This window comes from Sorex fumeus, unplaced genomic scaffold (assembly GCF_029834395.1).
Source record: "Sorex fumeus unplaced genomic scaffold, SorFum_2.1 ptg000316l, whole genome shotgun sequence".
NCBI lineage: Eukaryota > Metazoa > Chordata > Mammalia > Eulipotyphla > Soricidae > Sorex > Sorex fumeus.
This window is the reverse complement of record NW_026606373.1, coordinates 325,010-346,536: the sequence shown is the minus strand read 5'-3', so window position 1 is coordinate 346,536 and position 21,527 is coordinate 325,010. Positions and strand designations below refer to the sequence as shown.

Genomic DNA, 21,527 nt, shown 5'->3' with positions numbered 1-21,527 from the left:
TAGGAGGAGAACTTGGAGGTTGTGGGCGACTCCTGGCAGCGAGGATCTGGGAAAGGAAGGAGCTGTGTGGAGCAGGCCGTGCTGGGGAGCCCCACGCTTGGGGGGCACAGCTGCACCCCCAGGTCTGGCTGGAGCGGGCGGAGTGAGATGGAGAGGAACAGCACACCCGCACACCCCCCGCTCACGTGACCCCCGCTCGCCAGCCAGGATGACTCAGGCTGCGTTTCTCAGAATGTTTATCTGGAGATGTGGCTTTTCACAGAAACCCGAAGCGCTGCCTTGTGACTCCTGGCGCCTGCCACCCTCACCTTGATCTGTCCCCGGCCAAGTCTGGCCTCTCGCTGGTTCGCTGTCCCCACCCCCGCCCTGACCCCCTCCCCCCTCATGGGACACGAGTGTCAAACATCTCGCTCTGCAGATTTGAGCTCCTGGATATGACCCCCACCCTGGCCAGGTTCCCGGGGGACCCGCCTCACCTGGTACTCACGAGGCACCACGTCCCAGGTGACCAGGAAGTGGGCTCACGAGGAGGGCGGGCTCATGAGGATGAGCCCACTACAACCACAGCCCAGATGAAGAGACAGGGCCTGGGGGGAATAAGGACAAGCACAAGACAAGTCCAGCAGCTGGGACCTTCCTAGTGCCCCAGCCAGTGTCAGGTCTGAGGTGGGGCTGAGGGTCTCCCCCAAAGCCGAAACCCCCTTATACAGTCATCCCAGATGCCCGTAGGAATCAGGCATGTGGGTTTGAGCGATAGCACAGCGGGGAGGGCGTTTGCCTTGCACGCGGCCAGTCCCGGTTCGATTCGCAGCATCCCATAGGGTCTCCTGAGCACCGCCAGGAGTCATTCCTGAGTGCAGAGCCAGGAGTAGCCCCTGAGCATCGCCGGGTGTGACCCAAAAAGAAAAAAAAAGCATCAATATTATGGCCCTTGAGGATTCTGGGCCTGTGGATGTGGGCATGGATATGTCGGTTCTGGACTGTGGACTTTGGGGCTGTGGCCAGCACTAGACGGGGGTTGGCAGGAAAACCACGGTTCTGCTCATTGGCGGCTCATCACAAGTGTGAGATTTTCAGAAGAGCGTGAGACTGTTTGGTGTATTAGTGCCCTCTCTGTCTCTTCTCGGGCACCGCGGGACCAAGAGTTAGGCCTACAAGTGGGTCTGGTCACGCTCGTCCTTGGGGGAGTGAATCAATCCACGTGTCTGTGCGAAGCATGGAACCCTGCAGAGGGTGCAGGCCATGAAAGCTCGTGTTTGTGAATCCTGGGATGTTGGGGACAGTGATGCCCGAGGTCTCGACAGAAGCTTGTGTCCCGTCAGGAATGGCCAGTGGACCGCTGACATGGTGACCAGTGTGGATGGGTGTTACTACGTGGCTCTGTCCACAGTGTCGGGGAAGCCCCAGTTAGATGCAGCGCCCAGGGCTGGCCGATGGTCTACCTCGAGCGAGAGTCAGGTCTGGGGTCCTGCACTCTGGTGTGACCTGAGAGCCAAGGGGAGCGCGGCCGCCTGGACAAACTCTGAGGCCAGCCCTGCACCCTCGGTTCCCCCACTCTGCTGCTGAGCATCTGCAGGGGATAGGGAGGCGTGCGGGTGGGTAACGAGGTCCCCTGGCACCGTCTGCGCCCTCCTGCGGTCCCACAGGATGTGGGGGTGCCGCTGGGGCCGGGGCCCAGGAGCCTGGAGTAAACACGGCACCTTGTTAAGGAGCCTCTTTGGGGCCGGCTTGTCCCCCCGGAGGAGCGTCTTCCCCGGCAGGTGGGACGAAGCAGGCGGAGGCGTCTGCTCCGGTTCAAGCCCTTCCTCTCTTGAAGGTTTGACAGCGGAGCCGGCAGAACCTCAAGGCTGTTCCGCCAAACAGCAGGCACGTCACCAAGTGGGCCTGACCCATTGGAGGGCCCTGGCTGGTGGCAGCAGTCATCCAGGACTGCATTGGAGGCTACCTGCACACACATAGGGGCTACCCGTGAGTTTGTCTCTAGAAGATTCTAGAAGCGGCTCCTGGTGAGTTAGAGGAAGACTGGCCAATCCTGGCAGGCAGTGTGGGAGGCCGGGGGCAGCCCGTGCGGGGGCCATGGCCCTGTCCTCGAGCGGCCACCGGCCTGTACTGCAGTGGCTGAAGGACTGGGGGTCTGATCTAGGACTCACGGGGTCTGCAGAGACTCACTTCCTCCCTGTGAGGTGGGTCCAGTGGTCCCCACTCAGATCTGTCCTGCTGCTTCCTGACCCCCGACCAGCCATAGCTGAAAGTGCTGAAGGGAGCAGGCGAGACTCCCCTCTGAGGTGGAGGTTTCTGCCCGTCGGCATCTCCGCTCTCTCCTTCCTCCCCTTCAGCTCCTCCCCAGATGAGGGGCCCCCTCTCTGCTCCCCTCTTTACCTGCTCTGCCTCCTGAGAATGTTCCCCCAGAATGGGGCGGAGTGTGGAGCTCTGGCTGTGAACACTGACGCTGGCAGGGAGGGCAGGACGGAGGGGCTGGGGCACTCAGAAGTTGAGGTGGACACACACCAGGTGTGCAGGGGCCAGTTCCAGGTTGGCAGCGCCGGCTGGAACTAACCTGACATCACGCAATTGTTTACAGATGCCTTGGCTGAGGGGCAGCGGGAGCTCAGCTGGGGCATCTTGGGAAACTGAGGGTGCGGGAGGCCCTTGTTTCACACAAAGTGGGCGCAGCAGGTCATAATGGGGAGCACCAGGGGCAAGTGTCCCGAGAAGCCCCCAACATGATCTCCTTCTGGTTCCCTTGGCACCGATTTCCTCATCACAACTTGGAGATGCATTAGGAAGCAGCAGCTGGGATTCTGGGGGCTCTGAGCCCCCCACCTTGTCCAAGCGTCCCTGAATCCCCAGCCCTGCCTGAGGGGTCCAGAGCCCTGACCCTCTGTGAGGGGTCCAGAGTCCCCTGCCTTGGTGCTGGAGCACAGTACAGTGGGGCGGGGGTTCACCTGGCACATGGCCGAACCGGGTTCTATCCCGGGCATCCCATAGGGTTCCCTGGGCATCACCAGGAGAGATTCCTGAGTGCAAAGGCAGGAGTCAGTCCTGAGCATCGCCGGGGCTGACCGAACGTGTCAATAAAAGCAAACCAACCAACTAAACACAAAGAACCCCCCGCCCTGCCTTGTCTGAGGGTCAGTGAGCCCCCAGACCTGCCTGAGTGGTCCAGAGCCCTCACCCTCTGTGAGGGGTCGAGAGCCCCCTGCCTTGGGGCTGGAGCACAGTACAGTCGGGAGGGTGTTCACCTGGCATGCGGCCGACCCGGGTTTGATTCCCAGTATCCCATACGGTCCCCTGAGCACCACCAGGAGTGATTCCTGAGTGCAGAGCCAGGCGTCAGCCCTGAGCATCACCAAAATGCCAATAAAATCAAACCAACAAAACACAAACAACCCCCAGCCCCTGCCTTGTCTGAGGGTCCATGCCCTGCCAGAGTGGTCCTGAGCCCCCCTAAAGCTCGCCTCGTCTCCCTGGGGTGGTGACTCAGTGGGTTGTGCTCACAGAGCTTCTCCCAGCTTTGCTTCCTGGGCTGGGGCAAGGTTGAGGGGTTCTGGGGGACACAGCAGAAAGACCCCCGGGGTGGGGCAGTGCCTGGGGGTGCAGGCAGGTGTGCTGGGGAGGTGGCGGTCGGGGAAAGGGTCTGAGTGTCCCATGTGTTCTCAGAGCCTCGCCTCCTGGATCCGGGAGCTGGGCCAGTGACCGAGGCGTGGGGTAGAGTCGGCTCGTCTGCTCCGGATCCATGACCGGGTAACTGCCCCCTGAGGTTCCTAGTCCCCCTCGAGCCACTGTCTTCCTGCCCCCGGGGTGGGGGACTCATGCATGCCCCTGGGATCCCGGGTCACCGCCGTTGGGTGGTGACCCCGCTCCTCTCCGCCCTGCCCAGCCCTCTGTCCCCGGGCGCTCCCCCGCTGGCCACCCCCAACGGCAGCGCCCTGGCTGAGTTCCTGCTGGAGGGCTTCTCCAGCCTGGGCCCGCGGCCACGCATGCTGCTCTTTGCTGTCTTCCTCTCTCTCTACCTGCTGACGCTCTCGGGCAACGCGGTCATCGTGTGCATCATCCGCCGCGACCGCCACCTGCACACGCCCATGTACTTCTTTCTGAGCCTGCTGTCCGTGTCCGAGACCTGCTACAGCATGGCCGTCATCCCCCGCATGCTGCAGGGCCTGCTGTGGCCCCAGCTGCCCATCCCGCTGCCCGGCTGCGCCGCCCAGCTCTTCTTCTACCTCACCTTCGGCGTCAACAACTGCTTCCTGCTCACGGCCATGGGCTACGACCGCTACGTGGCCATCTGCAGCCCCCTGCGGTACTCGGTCATCATGAGCAGGGCCGCCTGCGCCCGGCTGGCTGCCGGCTGCCTGGGCATGGGCCTGGGCATGGCCATTGCGCAGGTCACCTCCGTGTTCGGGCTGCCCTACTGCCGCGACCGCGTCATCGCCCACTTCTTCTGTGACGTGACCCCCCTGCTGCGTCTGGCCTGCGCGGACACCAGCGCCAACGAGATCCTGACCCTGGTCATCAGCGTGCTGGTGCTGGTGGTGCCCATGGGCCTGGTCTTCTGCTCCTACGTTTTCATCATCGGCACCATTCTCAGGATCGCCTCGGCCGAGGGCCGGAAGAAGGCTTTCGCCACCTGCGCGTCCCACCTCACCGTGGTCATCGTCCACTACGGCTGCGCCTCCATCGTCTACCTCAAACCCAAGTCTCAGGCGTCACCGGTGCAGGACCGGCTGGTGTCGGTGACCTACACGGTCATAACACCGCTGCTGAACCCCGTGGTGTACAGCCTGCGGAACAAGGAGGTCAAGGATGCGCTGCTGCGGGCCACCGGCCGCAAGCCACTGTCTGACTGACCCCCCGGCCATTGCTCAGAAGCTTACAAGGCTGCAGATCCACAGCCGAGCCCTCGTTAGGCTGCAGGGGCCCTGGGCCACATGGTCAGGGACTAGAGCCAGCATCCACTGCCGGGACCAGCCTCCAACACCCCTGCCCCTCCCATCCCCACCCCCACCAGCCCTTCCCCTACCACCCTGCCCCTCCCATCCCCTAGACCCTGATGTGGATCCTCCATGGGGTTTAGTCACACGCAGCTCCGAAACAGCTGACTCGGCTGGGCTGACTCACCCGAAAGTCCCTCTGAGCTGGGCTTCTCTGTGGCCACTCAGAGGCCTTGTTTGCTGACACCAAGGCCATGGCCACAAGAGGCACTGGCAAATATCTCCCACTTCACCCCGTGTTCTCGCCAGGAGCTGAGTCAGAACAGGGTGGCCCTGGGGAGCCGCCTGGTAACATCTCAGTGTGTGGAACCGTGCAGACCCCCGGCCCAGAGGGGAGAGGCAGGTGGGCACGCCCTCCCATGGGCTGGGGGCAGGGGTGCACCCCTCGGGCAGAGCGCCGCTCAGGCCTGTCTGGTGCGGGGGTGGGGATCCAGAGCAGCGCCCACTTTCTGCGGGAGGAGCGGGCTGTCCCCTCTCAGGCCTGAGTGAGCAGCTTCGGGAACGTGGGTGCGGGTTGGGTGCCGGTTTTGGGCCATAGTCTGGGAGCTGGCGTTAAATAAAGGTTATTTCCGGGAAACCAATGCGTCTCCAGCCTCCTCTTCTGAAATTTCCTCTCGGGCCACCCCCGGTCGAATGAAAGGCTGAGCATTCTCAGAGCCCGGAAGACGCCCGTGAGCTTGCAGCCAGCCCCGAGCTGGGTGCCCCCTGCACCCCCCCTCACCTGTGGGTGTTGGTGCCCAATTCCCCAACTCCCAAAGTGCTGGTGAAGGAGTCCTCACACCTTGTGTCACTTAATGACATTTAGTTATTTCTTTTTTGTTTGTTTGTTTTTTGTTTTTCTTTTTTGGGTCACACCTAGCTCATGCACTCAGGAATTTCTCCTGACGGTACACCGGGAACCCATGGGATGCTAGGAATTGAACCTTGGTCGGCCGCGTGCAAGACAAGCATCCTACCCGCCGTACTATTGCTCCAGCTGCAAAATTTATTTTTAAAAAATTTTATTCTTTTTATTTTTTAAAATTGAATCACTGTGAGAAAGACCCTTACAAAGCTGTTCATGGTTGGGTTTCAGTCCTACAGGGCTCCAACACCCGTCCCTCCACCAGGCCACATTTCCCAGCATCAGTGACCCCAATTTCCCTCCCTTAACGACATTTACTGAGCACAGGGACACATGCCGAGCAGACGTCTCCCGGTGGTCTGAGCAGACCCCAGGTCCCCGAGCACCCGACACGAGACAGCAGGGACCTTGGCTGAGCTGGGGGGCATCAGCGGTGGGCGGGGTCTGTCTTGGCCTGTGGGGCCGAGCTCGTGGTTCTGCCCTTCCTGCCTCTCCGTGCTCTCTGCAGCATCGCGAGATCCTGTCGGGTGAGGACGAACAGGGCTGAGTCCATGGCGAACAGGGTCAGCAGCAGCGCGGGGACCAAGAGCCGCAGCCAAGGCAGCATGGTGCGGGGAGCTGCAGGGCGGAGAGTGAGAAGGAGCCAGTGTGAGGGACTGTGTTGGCCCGGACCCCCAAATCCTTCCAGGGCCCTGGGTTCAGGGGGCCGAAACTCTGAGAGCACAGTCCAGGTTCATGAGCTCCTCGTGCTGCTCCTCATAGAATGACCCAAAGGTCCCCGTGGCCCTGTCCAGCTGGTGCCAGCAGCCAGCGGGGTGGGAGGAGACAGAGGCACCCACTCCCTGAGCTCAGTGCCATCTCCCCTTGGGGTGGCACAGCTCAAGGAGCCAGACCACCTCGGCCACTGGCCGTCCCTCTGCGTCCTGGTCCAGACCAGCAGGGCTCGTCTCTCACTGACCTGCTCCCCCCATGGCCCTGGCCTGCTGTGGCCTTGGCCGCTGTGGATGGCAGATGTCATTTTGACCTGCAGCCTTTTTGAACAGCCTGGCGCCCACCATGACTAGATGGCCTGTGCTGAACTTTGCGAGGATTCCAGATTGTTCCATCACAGACACTGTGGACACCAGCCCTCCAGATGCAATTCCCACTGGGCTGAAGAGAGTCGACACCCAGACCCCACCCCTGAACCCAGTACTCTGAAAGCAGCCTGGACGCCCAGACCCCCACTGTCCAGCCTTTGGGCCCAGCCTAGACACCCAGAATCCTTCATCCAGCCTTTGGGCTCAACCTGACACCCAGACCCCCACTGTCCAGCCCTCCGGCCCGACAGGCCCAGCACTAGATGCCCGCAGTGACTCAGGACTGAGGCTGGGGCACACTTGACTGGAGGGGGTGCTGGGGGCTGTGTCTCCCTCTCCTGCTGTGCCCGCTGGGACCTGGGGCCCGGCCCTCTGCACACTCACCCTTTTGCACCAGGATGAGAACGGGCTCCGACACCTTCTCCACCTTGCGGACCCGACCCTCGCAATGGTAGCTGCCGTTGTCGTTCAGGGTGACTCTGTCCAGGGAGATGTTGTGGTTCTCGTACCAGTACTTGAGGGACACGTTGTCCTTATAGAAGGTGACCTTGTCCACTCTCCAGTTCTGCCAGCTGTGGCACTGCAGGAGGAGGGAGTCGCCCTCCGTCAGGTCCTCGGCGGTGGCCTGGAGCAGCAGCCAGTCTGTGGGTCCCCGAGGCCGACAGAGAGACAGAGGGAGGCAGAGAGCTGTGTCACCAGCCGAAACCAGAAAGAAGGAAACTGAGGCCCGTCTTCTCTGCGCTGAAACCCTCCCTCCCTGGGGAGGTCACTGGGGCCAGCGGTGCCCGAGCTTCCAGCCCAGGATGTCCAGAAGAGACCCCGTCCCCAGGGTAGAAGCACGCGCTGGCATCAGGGGGCTGTGTCTAGAATGGACTCTGCCTTGCTCTAGAATTAGCAGGTCAGAGTGTGCGCGTGGGGCGAAGCTCCTTCTCACTGGGATAAAAACAGGAAACTTGCTCGAGCCTTCCCAAGGCTTTGTTCAGGGTTGATAAAGACATGACATAGCCACCCCGGGAAGAGCCGAGTCTCTTTGGCTCTGCGTTTGAGAAGGAGGCTGAGTTTGAAAAAATTTATTAGTGGGGCTGGAGCGATAGCACAGCGGGTAGGGTGTTTGCCTTGCACGCATTCAACCTGGGTTCAATTCCAGGCATCCCATACGGTCCCTTGAGCACTTTGGAAGTGACCCAAAAGCAATATAAACGTATAGATATATATGGATATATATTATTAGTAGCTTGCCCGCCTGGCAAAGCCTGGCAAGCTACCCGTGACATATTTGATATCCAAACAGAGTAACAAGTCTCACAATGTTACTGGGCCCGCTCAAGCAAATTGATGAACAACGGGAGAAAAGTGACAGTGACAGGAACATTTTGTCGTGTTTTGGCTTGGGTCCACACTCAGTGGTGCTGGGAGCAGACCATGTTTCCAACTCGGGTCAGACTCATGCAAGTCATGTGCCTGCACCCATGTCTGGCATCTCCAGCTCGAAAGAGACACGAGGGTCGTATCAGAAGTGCCCTCTGCACGCATGCATAGAAGAAGGGGCGGGAAACCTGCAGATAGGTGGGTGGAGGCTGGCAGCAGGTAGGGCGGAGTCTTTGCCTCCCTGAGCACATGGGGATAGCCAGTTGCCCATGGACGCTTTGTGGGTCCGAGCCCAGACTCACCGCTGAAGACTCCCAGGCGCACGGGGTCACTGGGCTCTGAGTCCTCACCCTGACACCTGTACTCGCCACTGTCCAGCTCTCTGGCACTCGTGATGTTCAGACTGGACGTGCTTTCGTTCAGTGGGTGGCTGTTGTGTGTCCAGTTGGTGGTGCCGGCCATCAGGGAACCGTTCTCGTGTTGACAGGTGAGGATCACGTTCTCGCCCCGGAATATTCTGCTCCAGGGGCTCAGGGAGACGCTCGGTTTCGGGGTGACTTGCAGTCGATTTGATCGTGGAGAGAAACAGACAAGGCAGAGTGAGAAACTTTGTCCACGTTCCCTGGCGTGCACTGCCCTGGCCAGGGACATACCCTCAGAGAGAAGGTGGCAGGACCTTTCCATGGCCAGGAGCTGCCACAGAGGTGGTCAGGTAGCTGAGCGTGAGAACCGGGGGACGATTGGGAATGGCCATGGGCGGTGTCTGGGCTCCCGGCCGTCCCCTGCTCAGCACCCAGGGGCTGCCAAGGTCTCCCAGGAGAGGGAGGAAGGTGCAGGAGAGGGTGGGGTGGCCCAGCTCTACACTGTCACGGCTCATACTGGCGAGTGACGGGTTTGTCCTGGGGGAAGAGACCCCAGAGGCGGGCAACAGGACACCCCAGTCCAGGCCACGGTGACTGAGCCCTCCGACCGGGCTGGGCCAGCACCGTCCACGGGACAGAAGTGATAGGGAAGGGTGAGGACTCGCAGGCAGAGATGCTTCGCATCCAGCAGACGTGGCGGGTGGAGGGATGGAGGGTGCGAGACGCTTGTGTGTGTGTGGGGGGGTGAGGACAGGAGCAGGTCACTGCCCTGGGCCACGGGGGCAGAAGGGAAACAGGGGCAGACACACTGCCGGGCTGGAGAGTCACCTGCTGCCACGCTTCCAACACCTGCAAAATGAAGAGAAGGGGTCAGTGTGTCCACCCGCTGGGCCCTGGGAGGCAGGCGACGCGCCTGGGAGCTGCAGCCTCTCCCCTCGCCGCGCCTCCCTGCCCTGAGCACAGTCCTCCAGGACCTGCTCCCCACACTCCCAGGTGCCTGGCAAAGTCGCCACTGAACGGCCCTCTCAGCCCCGAGCCCTTGGGGGAAGGTGCCCACAACTCACAGAGGAGCAGCAGTGCCCGGACGAGCAGATTGTGTGTGTCCATGGCCGGAGCTGCTGCCTCGAGCCACTGCCCCCCACGTCCACGCCGAAGGCAATGAGGCGCAGAGAGAAGGAAGCTCAGCCTTTATCTGGGGAATCAAGACTGAGCCTCTGATAAGGGCGGAGCCTCTCGGTGGCTTGTCCCCCTAGGCCAACCCCCTGATCTCTCCAGGGCCCCGCCTGGCCTCTTGTCCACCAGGAGCTGACTCTTTCTGTGGGGGCAGCCCCTTCGCAGGCAGCTTGTGTGGAGCCTACGAGAGGAGGGGCAGAGGCGGTGCCCTGTTCCCTCCTCCATCCTGGGACCTGCTTCAGGGCCGTGCTGCGATGGCTGGGAGTCAGGCCCCCAGACCGCTGGGTGGTACTTTTGGGGGGCATCTGACTGGAGCAGTCCAGCCTCTGCTCCCGAGGGGACCAGCTTGTCGGGGGAGTCTAGGCTGGGGTGCTCTTCCAGGAACAGGCTGTGGGCTGATGAAGCCTTGGCCACGACACGAGATGTCACGAGGGCTAGCGAGCTTCCCGCCCCTGCGACCACACGGCCAGTATTGACTTCTGGCTTTGGGGTGACACTTACCAGTGCTCAGCATTGCTGCTGGCTCAGTGCTCTTGCAGAAGGACCCCAGACCAAGCCGGGCCAGGATTGAGCCTGAGATTCCCACGTGTTCACCCTTCCTTCTTTTTGATTTTTAAATTTTTATTTATTTATTTTTGAGGGGTTCACACCTAGCGGTGCTCAGGTGTGATTTCTGGCTCTGCACTCAGGAATATCCTCTGGCGGTGCTCATGGGAACATATGGGATGCTGGGAATCGAACCCGGGTTGGCCAAATGCCCTACTCCCTGTGCTATCACTCCAACCCCCTTTTGAATTTTTTATTTCATTTGGTTTTGTGAGAAACCACACGCATGAAGGTACTGGCAGAGGAACAAAGGCATGTGGGTCCCGGGGCTGAGATCTCCAAGCCTGCCTGGATCGGGGCTGAGCATCCTCCACCCAGATCCTCCAAATTCCAGTAGGCAGGGGTCACACCCACAAACTGGCCCCCTGGCGCCGCCGTGTAATCCCATCAACGGCCAAGACGCAGAGACTATAAAACCCAGCTCCCGGAAGACATCTTATTATCTCATTCCTACTTTGGACAAACTGGCAGGCTACTGATTGTAACCTGCCCACATGGCAGAGTCTGGCAAACTTCCTGTGGCATACCCAATATGCCAAATACCAGTAACAATGAAGGGTCTCATTCTCCTAACCCTGAAAGAGCCTTGAATATGGCACTTTTTAAAAAAATCTCAGGGCTAGGATGAAGGAGACGTTACTGGGGCCTGCTCGAGGCAATCGACGAATAACAGGATGGTCGTGATCGTGATCGTGGTTTTGTGCTCAGGGATTACTCCTGCCTCTGCGCTCAGTAATTGCTCCTGGCAGTCCTCTGGAGACCAAAAGGGATCCTAAGAATTAAACCCAGCTCGGCCACCTGCAGGGCAAGTGCCCTCCCTGCTGTCCTGTTCCAGAGGCCCCTGCCCTACACCTTTACAAAGCACTGTCGGTGCCAAGTTAGCAGACACGGAAAGCAGGTAGGAAGATGCGTTTAATTTGGAAGAGGGGGGTGGGGTGGTTGGGGTCTAACGCCAAAGCTTGGGCTTGATCACCACGTAGCCAGAGGACTGGAAGGTGAGCGAGTGCCAGTCGAGAAGGTTGCCGTTTTGCCAGCTGAGCCCCATGTGCTCCACGGGGATAATCCTGTCCCAGAGGTGGACATCCCACACCTCCCCCACCAGGGACTGATTCGCATCGAAGCCGCCCCCGAATGAGTCCTGCTCCTGCCCCAGGATGATCTTGGCGTCGGCGCCCACGACATAGCCTCGGTGAACGCCTTTCCTCCCCTGGGGCCTCCCGTCCACCCAGAGGGTGGCGATGCCCGTGGCGGATTCCCAGCTGACACACACGTGGGTGGGGCCCTTCGAGGACCGGGGAGCACTGAAGAAGATCTCGGAGTTGCCGATGGTCAGGGAGTAATCGCCTGACTTCATCATGAACAGCAGCAGCGCGTTGCTATGGGATCTGGTTGCGTAAGAGAGGAGGCTGTAGTCACGCTTGAGGTCGGTGGAGGCCTTCATGCAGAGTGTGAAGTTGTATAGCGGCTTCTGCTGTTGTGGCGTCAGCACCACGTAGTCGGTGGTCGACTCCCGGGGGAAGATGAGCGCCTGTGTCCTCAGGTCTGCAGGAGACAAGCAGAGGTTCCCTGTAGCACCCCCAAGCCCCAGCCTGGACCCTACACCCTCTTCTCCCAGCAATCTCTCTGGACTCTCTTACTAAGTGCCCCATCCAACCCTGGAATCGCTGACCGTGGGGGCCTCCTCTGAGGGCCATGAGAGAAGAGGCTGCGTATGAAAGATCTGGGGGAAAATCTTCCCTAGGAATGTGGGTGCTCCCCGTCCTGACTTGAGAGAGTGTTCCCCGTTGGGTGAGTGCTCTCCAGGAGGGCGAGTGCTCCTGGTTCTGACTCGAGAGTGTGCTCACTGAGAGGGTAAGTGCTCCCCAGGAGGATGAGTGCTCCTGGCTCTAACCCAGCGGGTGTGAGGGACAGTCGCAGTTGTCGTGTTAGCTGGTCAGTCAAAGGTGAGCTTGTGGGGTCTCACTGCCTCCAGCAGCAGCAGCACAACCCAGCACCACCCCTCCCTAACTCAGCACCCACTTGAAGTCGCCGAGTCCACGGACAGCAGGGGCAGCAGCAGGGTGGTCAGCAGCAGCCTCTCCATGGTGGCCTGCTCCGTCCTGGTCAGCCGCAGAGGGACAGTGTTGCTGTGGGCCAGTGTGGCCGTGGCTGCCCGGGGCTGCTTATATCGCCCCCCCGGGCACAGCTGGCAGAGCCGGAGAGGGTGAACATTAACAGGACCAGATGCGGCTCGAGGCAGGCGTGTTTGCGCTGGGGCTGCGGTCTCGTCTCTGATGCCACTTTGCGTCTGCCAGGTGACCCGCAGGTAAGGAGGGGAGGGGCGCTGCGGGTCCCGCTGGCCAAGGGAAGCAACCAGGGGAGAGTGGTGGGAGACGGGGGCGCTGGCAGTGGCCGGGGGCCTTGCTGGGGTGTGTGTGTGAGCAGTCCCCTTGTCGTCGGGGTCTGGGGGCAGCACAGGCTTTGGGAGGGAGCCAGGCGGTAGCTGTCTGTCCACACCCACCAACCCCCGACTGTTTCTGGGCTCACCGCGCCTATATGCAACTCTCTCATCTGAAGTCCCCGACTGACCTCAGATGTGGGCGTGCCCTAGTTTCACCTGCAGGCTGGATCACAGGGACCCACTTTGGGTGACCCCAACTCTTTAAAAATTAAAAAAATAGGGGCTGGAGCGATAGCACAATAGGTAGGGCGTTTTCTTTCCACGTGGCCGAGCCAGGTTCGATTCCCAGCATCCCTGAGCACTGTCAGGGATAGTTCCTGAGTGCAAGAGCCAGGAGTAACCCCTGTGCAATGCCAGGTGTGACCCAAAAAGCAAAGAATAAATAAATAAATTTGGGGTCATACCTGGCAATGCTCAGGGCTGACTCCTGGCTCTGCACTCAGGAATCACTCCTGGTGGTACTTGGGGGACCCTATGGGATGCTGGGGATCCAACCTGGGTCAGCTGTGTGCCAGGCCAATGCTGTCCCCACTGGACTGTCCTCCTCCCAGGAACTATCCAGGGTATCTTAGCATTCACAGCCTGGGACCACTGAGGCACGGCTCCACTTATCTGTCCCCCAAAGAAGCCGGTGGAGGACTTTTTTTTGCTTTTTTGGGGGGAGTCACACCTGCAGTTGCACAGGGGTTACTCCTGGCTCATTCACTCAGGGATTACTCCTGGCTGTGCTCGGGGGACCCTGTGGAATGCTGGAAATCGAACCCGGGTCTTCCGTGTGCAAGGCAAATGCCAACCTGCTGTGCTATTGCTCCAGTCTCCAGTGGAGGACATTCAAGATCTTTCTCCATCTGTGTGACATCACATTTGTCTCCTGAATCTCCCTCCTCTCACTCTTAAGTGGCTTATAAAATCAGGAACTTTATTTTATTTTATTTTATTTTATTTTTTGTTAGTGAAACCCCATGGGGTACAGTTGTAGATTTACAAATTTTTGTGCTTGGGTTTCGATTATACAATGATCAAATACCCATCCCTCCACCAGTGCCCATTTTCCACCACTATACATCCCAGTATCCCTCCCACACCCATCGCCCCATCCCCCCCCACCTCTGTGGCAGGGCATTCCCTTTTGTTCTCTCTCTCCTTTTGGGTCAGGAACTTTCTTTACATTTCTTCACACCATTTTTTTCTCAGCATATGCATGCCTACTATTAAATGAATAAGTTATTGCCCGCCCCACCGAGACCACGAGTTGCCCCACATCAGTGGCTCTCCGGCACGGCCATGGACCCAGAGGCACACAAACCAAACTCAGAACTATGTGGCTTTTGGCAGAAATCCCTCCAGACTCAATTAGTAAAATATCAGAAACCCAAAATTGCACAGCCGCTATCTCGGCCGTGCGACATCATATGGTCTTCATAACCAGCAATAGAAAACAAATTATTTCACGATGCCTTTTCAGCAGGTCTGATTGTTGGGGGGAAAATTCCAAATAACAATGGTGCATCTTTTCTCCAAATAATGAATGTAATGAAAATAGAGAATTACGTGGAAATCATCTGCCTCATAGGTATTGAGAGGGGTGGGATGAGGGGGAATTTGGGGTACTTGGTGGCCGAAAATATGCACCGGTGAAGAGATGGGTGTTTGATCATTGTATGACCGAGATTTAAACCTGAAAGCTTTGTAACTGCTCACGGCGATTCAATAAATAAATTAGAAATAATAAATGAATAAGTTATTTCCCATAAAATGTTCTACTTTAGGCCACTATATCACGACTGAATATACTGGGAATAACGTCAGTCAAGTCTTTCATACTTGATGTATGCTTGAAAAGACAGCTTGATTTAAATCCATTTAACAAGTGTGCCCTGTTACTGAGTCCGTTTTAAATTCATAATTAAAAGCCACGTTTATAAACCGTGTTTTATTGGAGATTGGGAAGCAAATGCATTAAGCACCAAACTCCAGCGGTGTTTTTTCTTTTTCTTTGCCAGATCAGAAACAAAATACAGTTTTGCTCCCCTTTAAGCTTTAACCTGGAGTGACCCTTGGATACCCCTGAAAAAAACAAACAAGTGAAGGCAATAACCTCCGAGCCTGATCTGATAAGATTCACCTGTCAGAACTCCCTGACGCTTCCAGCCTAAGAACCCAGCCTCTTCAAAGCCCTGCGCTCACTTTAGTGCTCAGGTAACACAGAGGATCATACTAACTTCATCACCAACACCTCCTTATCAAGGCAAACAAGCAGAGGGAACACCCAGGAAAATAGCCCCAGCACTTGTTCAACAATTTGCTTGAGCAGGCACCAGTAACGTCTTGTCAACTTGTGACTGTGTTTGGCATATCGAATACGCCAAGGGGAGCTTGCCAGGCTCTGCCATGCGGGCGGGAAACTCTCGGTAGCTTGGCGGGCTCTCCAAGAGGGGCAGAGGAATCGAATCTGGGTTGGCTGCATGCAAGGTAAGTGCCCTATCCGTTGTGTTATCACTCCGGCCTTCTTTTAAATTAGGAAGAAATATTATGAGAAATATTTTCTAAAAAATATTTGAGCTTTGCTGTGTGGGCAAGATACTGTCAATAGCTTGCTGGGCTGTACAAGGAGGGCAGAGGAATCCAACCCAGGTCGACTGCGTGCAAGCACTAACATTTCACTTGATCACTTGACATCCCGTTACTCATAGATTTACTCAAGTGGGCACCAGTAACGTCTCCATTTGTCCCTGTCGCATGGTAGTGTAGCCCAATGGCGTTTGCTCGTTATAAGAACACAAACAGCCTCAAACCGATCATTCAGGGTCTTGACAAAGAAGTCTGACCATCTCATAGGTTGGTGGCCACGTGATCTTTTGATATCCCATGGAATCCTGTCAGTAATGGCTCTAGTCCAGCAGTTGTCTCCAAATCACATTATGTGTCCAGCCTGTCTGATTTTCGACGCCTTGGCAAATGAGACAGTGTCCCTGACTCTTGATCGTTGATGGAGGTTGGAACTCTGGATTCTTTCTCTCCTTTGAGTGAAGCATGATACTCCAAGCATAGCTCTTTCGATTTCTCTTTGGGAGATCCGAATAGTGTTCTCATCCTGTTTTCGTAGGACCCAGGCCTCTGAGGCATATGTTCATGCAGGAAGAACAGTGGAATTGAAGAGATGTGCCCGGAGCTGAGGTTCTTCGTTCTCTTAGCTATTTCTTCGACGCTCTTGAAGGCATTCCAAGCTGCTCTCTTCCTTTTGTGCAACTCAGGTGCCAGGTCATTCATCATGTTGACTTCTCGACCTAGGTACACCTGTTGCATTCGGAGATATTCGTCCCATTGAGAACGAATGGAACGTCAGGAACGAGAGCGTTTCTTATAAACATTGTCTTTGTGAGATTCAGCTGTAGTCCAACCTTTCCACATTCACAGTCAAAGTAGGCCAGCATTTGTGCTGCTTAGCTGATGATTGCTATTATTAGAATGATGTCATCAGCGAAGCGGAGGTGGTGTATTTGCCGACCATCTATCTTCACTCCCATTCCTTCCCATTCCAGAAGTCCCATGATGTTCTCGAGGGTGGCACTGAAGAGATTCAGTGAAATGTTATCACCCTGCTGAACCCCTCTCTTGACATCAATAATCACCTCTGTGTAGAATGGTGAGATCCTGGTAGTGAATCTGCAATACAGCTCATGAGGATCCTGATGTATTGAGTTTGAACGCCCTGTTTGGCTAGGGCTTCGATGACCGCTTCAGTCTCAACAGAATCAAAGGCCTTCTTTAAATCAATGAACGTTAGACAGAGCGGCATCCTGAACTCCTGAAAAACCTCAATGAGATTGGTTATCGTGTGGATATGGTTGATTGTGCTGAATCCTTTTCGGAACTCAGCTTGCTTGCATGGTTATCCTGCATCTAGTGTTCTGCCAATCCTATTCAGGATGACTCGAGTGAACAGTTTGTAGACAACAGACAACAGGCAGACTGGGCAATAGTTGCCAGTGTCGTGGATGTCTCCCTGCTTGTACAGTAGTACAGTCCTGCTGGTTTTCCATTGGGATGGAAGCTTGCATTCAGACAGGTAGCGTGTGAAGAGCTGAGCCAGTGTATTGAAGAGTACTGATGGCAGGTTCTTCAGGTGTTCGGGTCTGACCTTGTCTGGGCTTGGTGCTGTTCGCTTCTTTACCGACGAAATGGCATGTTGGATTTCGGAAGGGAGCACATTGGGAATGACATATCCATCCTGCAGAATTTGGCATGTGGGCAGATGGACATGGCTATTGAAGAGAACCGAGTAGAAGTCATGGATAATCTTCTTCATTGCTCTTCTGGAAGATGTGATAGATCCATCAGGACGTCGAAGGGCAGTCATCTTGGTCTTGTAGTTGACGAAGAATAGGCGGGCGTTGCGAATGCTTTTCCCAGCTTCTGCCGCATCTGCCAGCACTGCTGCTCTTCTCTCTTTGAGGTCTTCCTTTATTGCGTCTGTGCACTGCTTTGCGAGCTCGGACATTCGCTTGCGGTTGCCTGAGATTTGCGCCAAGCCACATTGGTGAATGAGCTTGAGAGTTTTCCACAGAGAGTTTTGGTCCTATCTTGGCATTAAACAGGCGTCTTTTTGTGGCTATCTCTCTCTCAGTGTTCTTCACACAGTCATGGAGGTGCTGAGCCATTCGATTGTATTCCTCATCAATGTTGTCAATGACGGCATCTTCCCATGTTGCCGCAATAGTGCCAAAGAGCTCCCAGATGGTTGTCATTCTGGGAGTTCTCTTCTTATATTTTGCATCCTTTCCCCCCGCTCCATGAAGTAGAATTTTGCATGAAGGAGATGGTGGTCCGGTTCCATTTGGAATTTTGGGACAACAGTGACATTGGTCAGACAAAACCGTCGATTGAATATGATGTGGTCAATTTTGTTGTGGAACCGTCCACCGGGAGACTCCCATGTCCAATGTTTAGATTCGGCCTTCTGGAATTGTGAGTTAATGTGGGTAGTCTTGGTTGACATGGTGAACTCAGACAGTCTCACCCTGTTCGTTCCATTCTAGGGCATGGTTCCCGATGTGGAGTTCTTCGGCTGATCTTCTTGGTCCTATTTTGGCATTAAAATCACCGACAATGATCTTGTAGAAGGTGTGGTCTTCTTTCTAGAACTTCTCCAGTTCCATGTAGAACTTCTCAATTTCTCCTTCACCATAATTGGATGTTGGTGCATAGACAACAAAGATAGAAACTGCCGGCAGTGAGCCATATCTATTCACGTGTAATCATCCGATTCGGGTTTTTAGGCATTTGAATGAATCAATGTTTATGGCCAAGTTTGTGTTGACAAGGACACAGATACCACCGACACCACTTTTGTCACATGTTCCAAGGAACAATTCTTCTCCCATGTTGAAAACAGCATGATGTGATTGATGCCTTCTCGTCTCGGTCAGACCAATGATGTCGTACTTGATCTTTCACGCTTGCACCATCAGGTCCTCGATGGATGCATCCAATGCCAGTGTACGTGCATTGAAAGTACAGACAGACTCGTTTTTCACACCCGACTGAGGCCACAAGTTGCTCCCCATGAGAGCAACTTCCAGCACGGCCATGGCACCAGACTCACAGAAACCAATCTCGTAATTATCCGGCTCTTGGCAGAAATTCCTCCAGACTTAATTAGTAAAATATTATCACTTATCACTTAATCACTTAATCCCCGTTATTCATCGATTTATTCGAGCGGGTGCCAGTAACGTCTCCATTCATCCCGGTTGCGTGCTAGCGTAGCCCAATGGTATCTGTTCGTTTTAGGAACATGTAGAGCCTCAAACCGATCATTTAGGGTCTTGACGAAGAAGTCTGACCATCTTATAGGTGGGCGTCCACGTGATCTTTTGATGTCTCGTGGAATCCAATCAGTAATGGCTCTAGTCCAGCGGTTGTCTGTAAACCTCATTACATGTCCAGCCCATCTGATTTTTGATGTCTTGGCAAATGAGACAGCGTCTCTGATTCTTGAGCGTTGACGAAGATCAGAACTCCGGATTCTATCTCTCATTTGAGTGAATCGTGATATTCTAAGCATAGTTCTTTCGATTCCTCTTTGAGAGACCCGAATAGTGTTCTCATCCTGTTTTCGTAGGGTCCAGGTCTCTGAGGCATATGTTAATGCAGGAAGAATAGTGGAATCAAAGAGATGTGCTCGTAGCTGGAGGTTCTTTGTCCTTTTAGTTATTTCTTCAATGCTCTTGAAGGCATTCCAAGCCGCTCTCTTCCTCCTGCGTAACTCAGGTGCCAGGTCATTCATCATGTTGATTTCTCGACCTAAGTATATATAACTGTTGCATTCGGAGATGGTGGTTCCGTTGAGAGCGAATGGAGCGTCAGGAACAAGGCTGTTTCTCATAAACATTGTCTTCGTAAGATTCAGCTGTAGTCCGACCTTTCCACACTCACGGTCAAAGTCCGCAAGCATTTGTGCCGCTTGGCTGATGTTTGGTGTTATTAGAACGATGTCATCAGCAAAGCGGAGGTGCTTTTTGTAGTTGCCGACCATCTATCTTCACTCCCATGTTTTCCCATTCTAGTCATCGCATGATGTTCTCGAGGGTGGCACTGAAGAGTTTTGGTGAAATGGTATCACCCTGCCGAACCCCTCTCTTGATATGGACGATTACTTCTTTGTAGAATGGTGAGATCTTGGTAGTGAATCCGCAATAGAGCTCACGAAGGATCCTGATGTATTGAGTTTGTACGCCCTGATTGACTAGGGCTTCCATGACCGCTTCCGTCTCAACAGAATCAAAGGCCTTCTTTAAATCAATGAACGTTAGACAGAGTGGCATCTTGAACTCCCGAGATACCTCAATGAGCTTGGTTATTGTGTGGATATGGTCGATGGTACTGAATCCTTTTCGGAATCCAGCTTGTTCACATGGTTGTCCTTCATCTAGTGTTCTGCTAATCCTATTCAGGATGACTCGAGTGAATAGTTTGTAGATGACAGACAATAGGCAGATTGGGCGATAGTTGCCAATGTCGTGGATGTCTCCTTTCTTGTATAGTAGTACAGTTTTGCGGGTTTTCCATTGGGATGGAACCTTGCATTCAGACAGGTAGCGTGTGAAGAGTCGAGCTAATGTATTGATGAGTACTGATGGTAAGTTTTTCAGGTGTTCAGGTCTGATCTTGTCTGGGCCAGGTGCTTTTTGTTTCTTTACCGACGAGATGGCATGTTGGATTTCGGAAGGGAGAACATTGGGAACGACATATCCATCATGTGGTATGTGGTATGTGGGCAAGTGGATGTGGCTATTAAAGAGATCTGAGTAGAAGTCATGAATAATCTTCTCCATTGCCCTTCTGGAAGATGTGATAGATCCATCATGATGTCGGAGGGCAGTCATCTTGGTTTTGTAGTTGGTGAAGGACAGGCGGGCATTACGAATGTTTTTCCCAGCTTCTGCTGCATCTACCAGTACTGCTGCTCTCCTGTTTTTGAGGTCATCCTTGATGGCTTTTCTGCACTGTTTTGCCAGTTCGGACGTTTGCTTGTGGTTGCCTGAGGCACGTGCCACGCCACGTTGGCGAATAAGTTCAAGAGTGTTCGAAGAAAGACGGTTTTTTGTGGTTATCTCTCTCTTGGCATTCCTTGCACAATCATGGAGGTGCTGAATCATTCGATCGTATTCCTCATCAATGTTGTCAATGACGGCATCTTCCCATGTTGCTGCAACAGAGCCAAAGAGTTCCCAGTTGGTGGTTGTTCTGGGAGTCTTCTTCTTAAACCTTGCATTCTTTTCTCCTCGTTCTGTGAGGTAGAATTTTGCACGAAGAAGACGGTGGTCAGATCCCGTTTGGAATTTTGGGACAACAGCAACATCGGTTAGGCAAAACCGCCGATTGAATATGATGTGGTCTATTTCATTGTGGAACCGTCCATCGGGAGACTCCCATGTCCAACGTTTAGATTCAGCCTTTTGGAATTGTGAGTTACCATGGAAGGTTTTGGTTGACATGATGAACTCAGACAGTCTGTCACCTTGTTCGTTCCATTCCAGGCCATGGGTTCCGATGTGGAGTTCATCGACTGATCTTCTTGGTCCTATCTTGGCATTAAAATCACCGACAATGATCTTGTAGAAGGTGTGATCTTCTTTATAGAATTTCTCCAGCTCCATGTAGAATTTCTCAGTTTCTTTTTCACCATAACTGGATGTTGGTGCGTAGACAACAAAGATAGAAACTGCCGGTAGTGAGCCACATTTATTCAAGTGTAATCGTCCGATTCGGGTTGTTAGGCATTCAAATGAATCAATGCTTGTGACTAAGTTTGTGTTGACAAGGATACCGACACCACCGACGCCTCTTTTATCACATGTTCCAAGGAACAGTTCTTCTCCAGTGTCGAAAACAGCATGATGGGATTGATGTCTTCTCGTTTCGGTCAGACCAATGATGTCGTACTTGATCTTTCGTGCTTGTACCATAAGGTCTTCAATGGATGCAGCAGATGCCAGCGTACGAGCATTAAAAGTACAGACAATCATTTTTGTTTTTCTGCGTTTTGGCAGCCCATGTCTGCCTTGGTGTTTTATCAGCTTCTCCTTCCATATCCTTCTCGACTCTGCATAATCAGGGTTAGGGAAATGAGATCCATTTATTACTGGATTTGGCATATCA

At 54.8% G+C, this 21,527-nt stretch overlaps 3 protein-coding genes across 3 annotated transcripts; 1 reads left to right on the top strand and 2 right to left on the bottom strand.

Moving 5' to 3' along the window:
- Nucleotides 1-3,812: 3,812 nt before the first annotated feature.
- LOC130018901 (olfactory receptor 10J4-like) lies at nt 3,813-4,847 on the top strand. Its single transcript, XM_056109581.1, has one exon. It carries the CDS (start codon nt 3,813-3,815, stop codon nt 4,845-4,847), a length of 1,035 nt encoding a protein of 344 aa, XP_055965556.1.
- Nucleotides 4,848-6,262: 1,415 nt separating this feature from the next.
- Nucleotides 6,263-9,036, bottom strand: LOC130018900 (high affinity immunoglobulin epsilon receptor subunit alpha-like). Its single transcript, XM_056109580.1, has 4 exons — nt 8,959-9,036; nt 8,585-8,756; nt 7,299-7,556; nt 6,263-6,453 (listed from the first exon to the last, which is right to left on the bottom strand). Exons 1-4 carry the CDS (start codon nt 9,034-9,036, stop codon nt 6,263-6,265), a joined length of 699 nt encoding a protein of 232 aa, XP_055965555.1.
- A 2,333-nt stretch (nt 9,037-11,369) lies between these two features.
- LOC130018899 (mucosal pentraxin) lies at nt 11,370-12,506 on the bottom strand. Its single transcript, XM_056109579.1, has 2 exons — nt 12,443-12,506; nt 11,370-11,965 (listed from the first exon to the last, which is right to left on the bottom strand). The coding sequence occupies exons 1-2, from the start codon at nt 12,504-12,506 to the stop codon at nt 11,370-11,372; spliced, it is 660 nt and encodes a 219-aa protein (XP_055965554.1).
- Nucleotides 12,507-21,527: the final 9,021 nt, after the last annotated feature.

Coding starts and splice junctions, on each gene's coding strand:
- LOC130018901 (XM_056109581.1), top strand. CDS start 3,813: ATGCATGCCCCTGGGATCCCGGGTCACCGCCGTTGGGTGGTGACCCCG.
- LOC130018899 (XM_056109579.1), bottom strand. CDS start 12,506: ATGGAGAGGCTGCTGCTGACCACCCTGCTGCTGCCCCTGCTGTCCGTG. Junction 11,966..12,442: donor CGTGGACTCGGCGACTTCAA/GTGGGTGCTGAG, acceptor TGTCTCCTGCAG/ACCTGAGGACACAGGCGCTC.
- LOC130018900 (XM_056109580.1), bottom strand. CDS start 9,036: ATGGCCATTCCCAATCGTCCCCCGGTTCTCACGCTCAGCTACCTGACC. Junction 8,757..8,958: donor CAGCTCCTGGCCATGGAAAG/GTCCTGCCACCT, acceptor TGTCAACACGAG/AACGGTTCCCTGATGGCCGG. Junction 6,454..7,298: donor TCTCATCCTGGTGCAAAAGG/GTGAGTGTGCAG, acceptor TCCGCCCTGCAG/CTCCCCGCACCATGCTGCCT.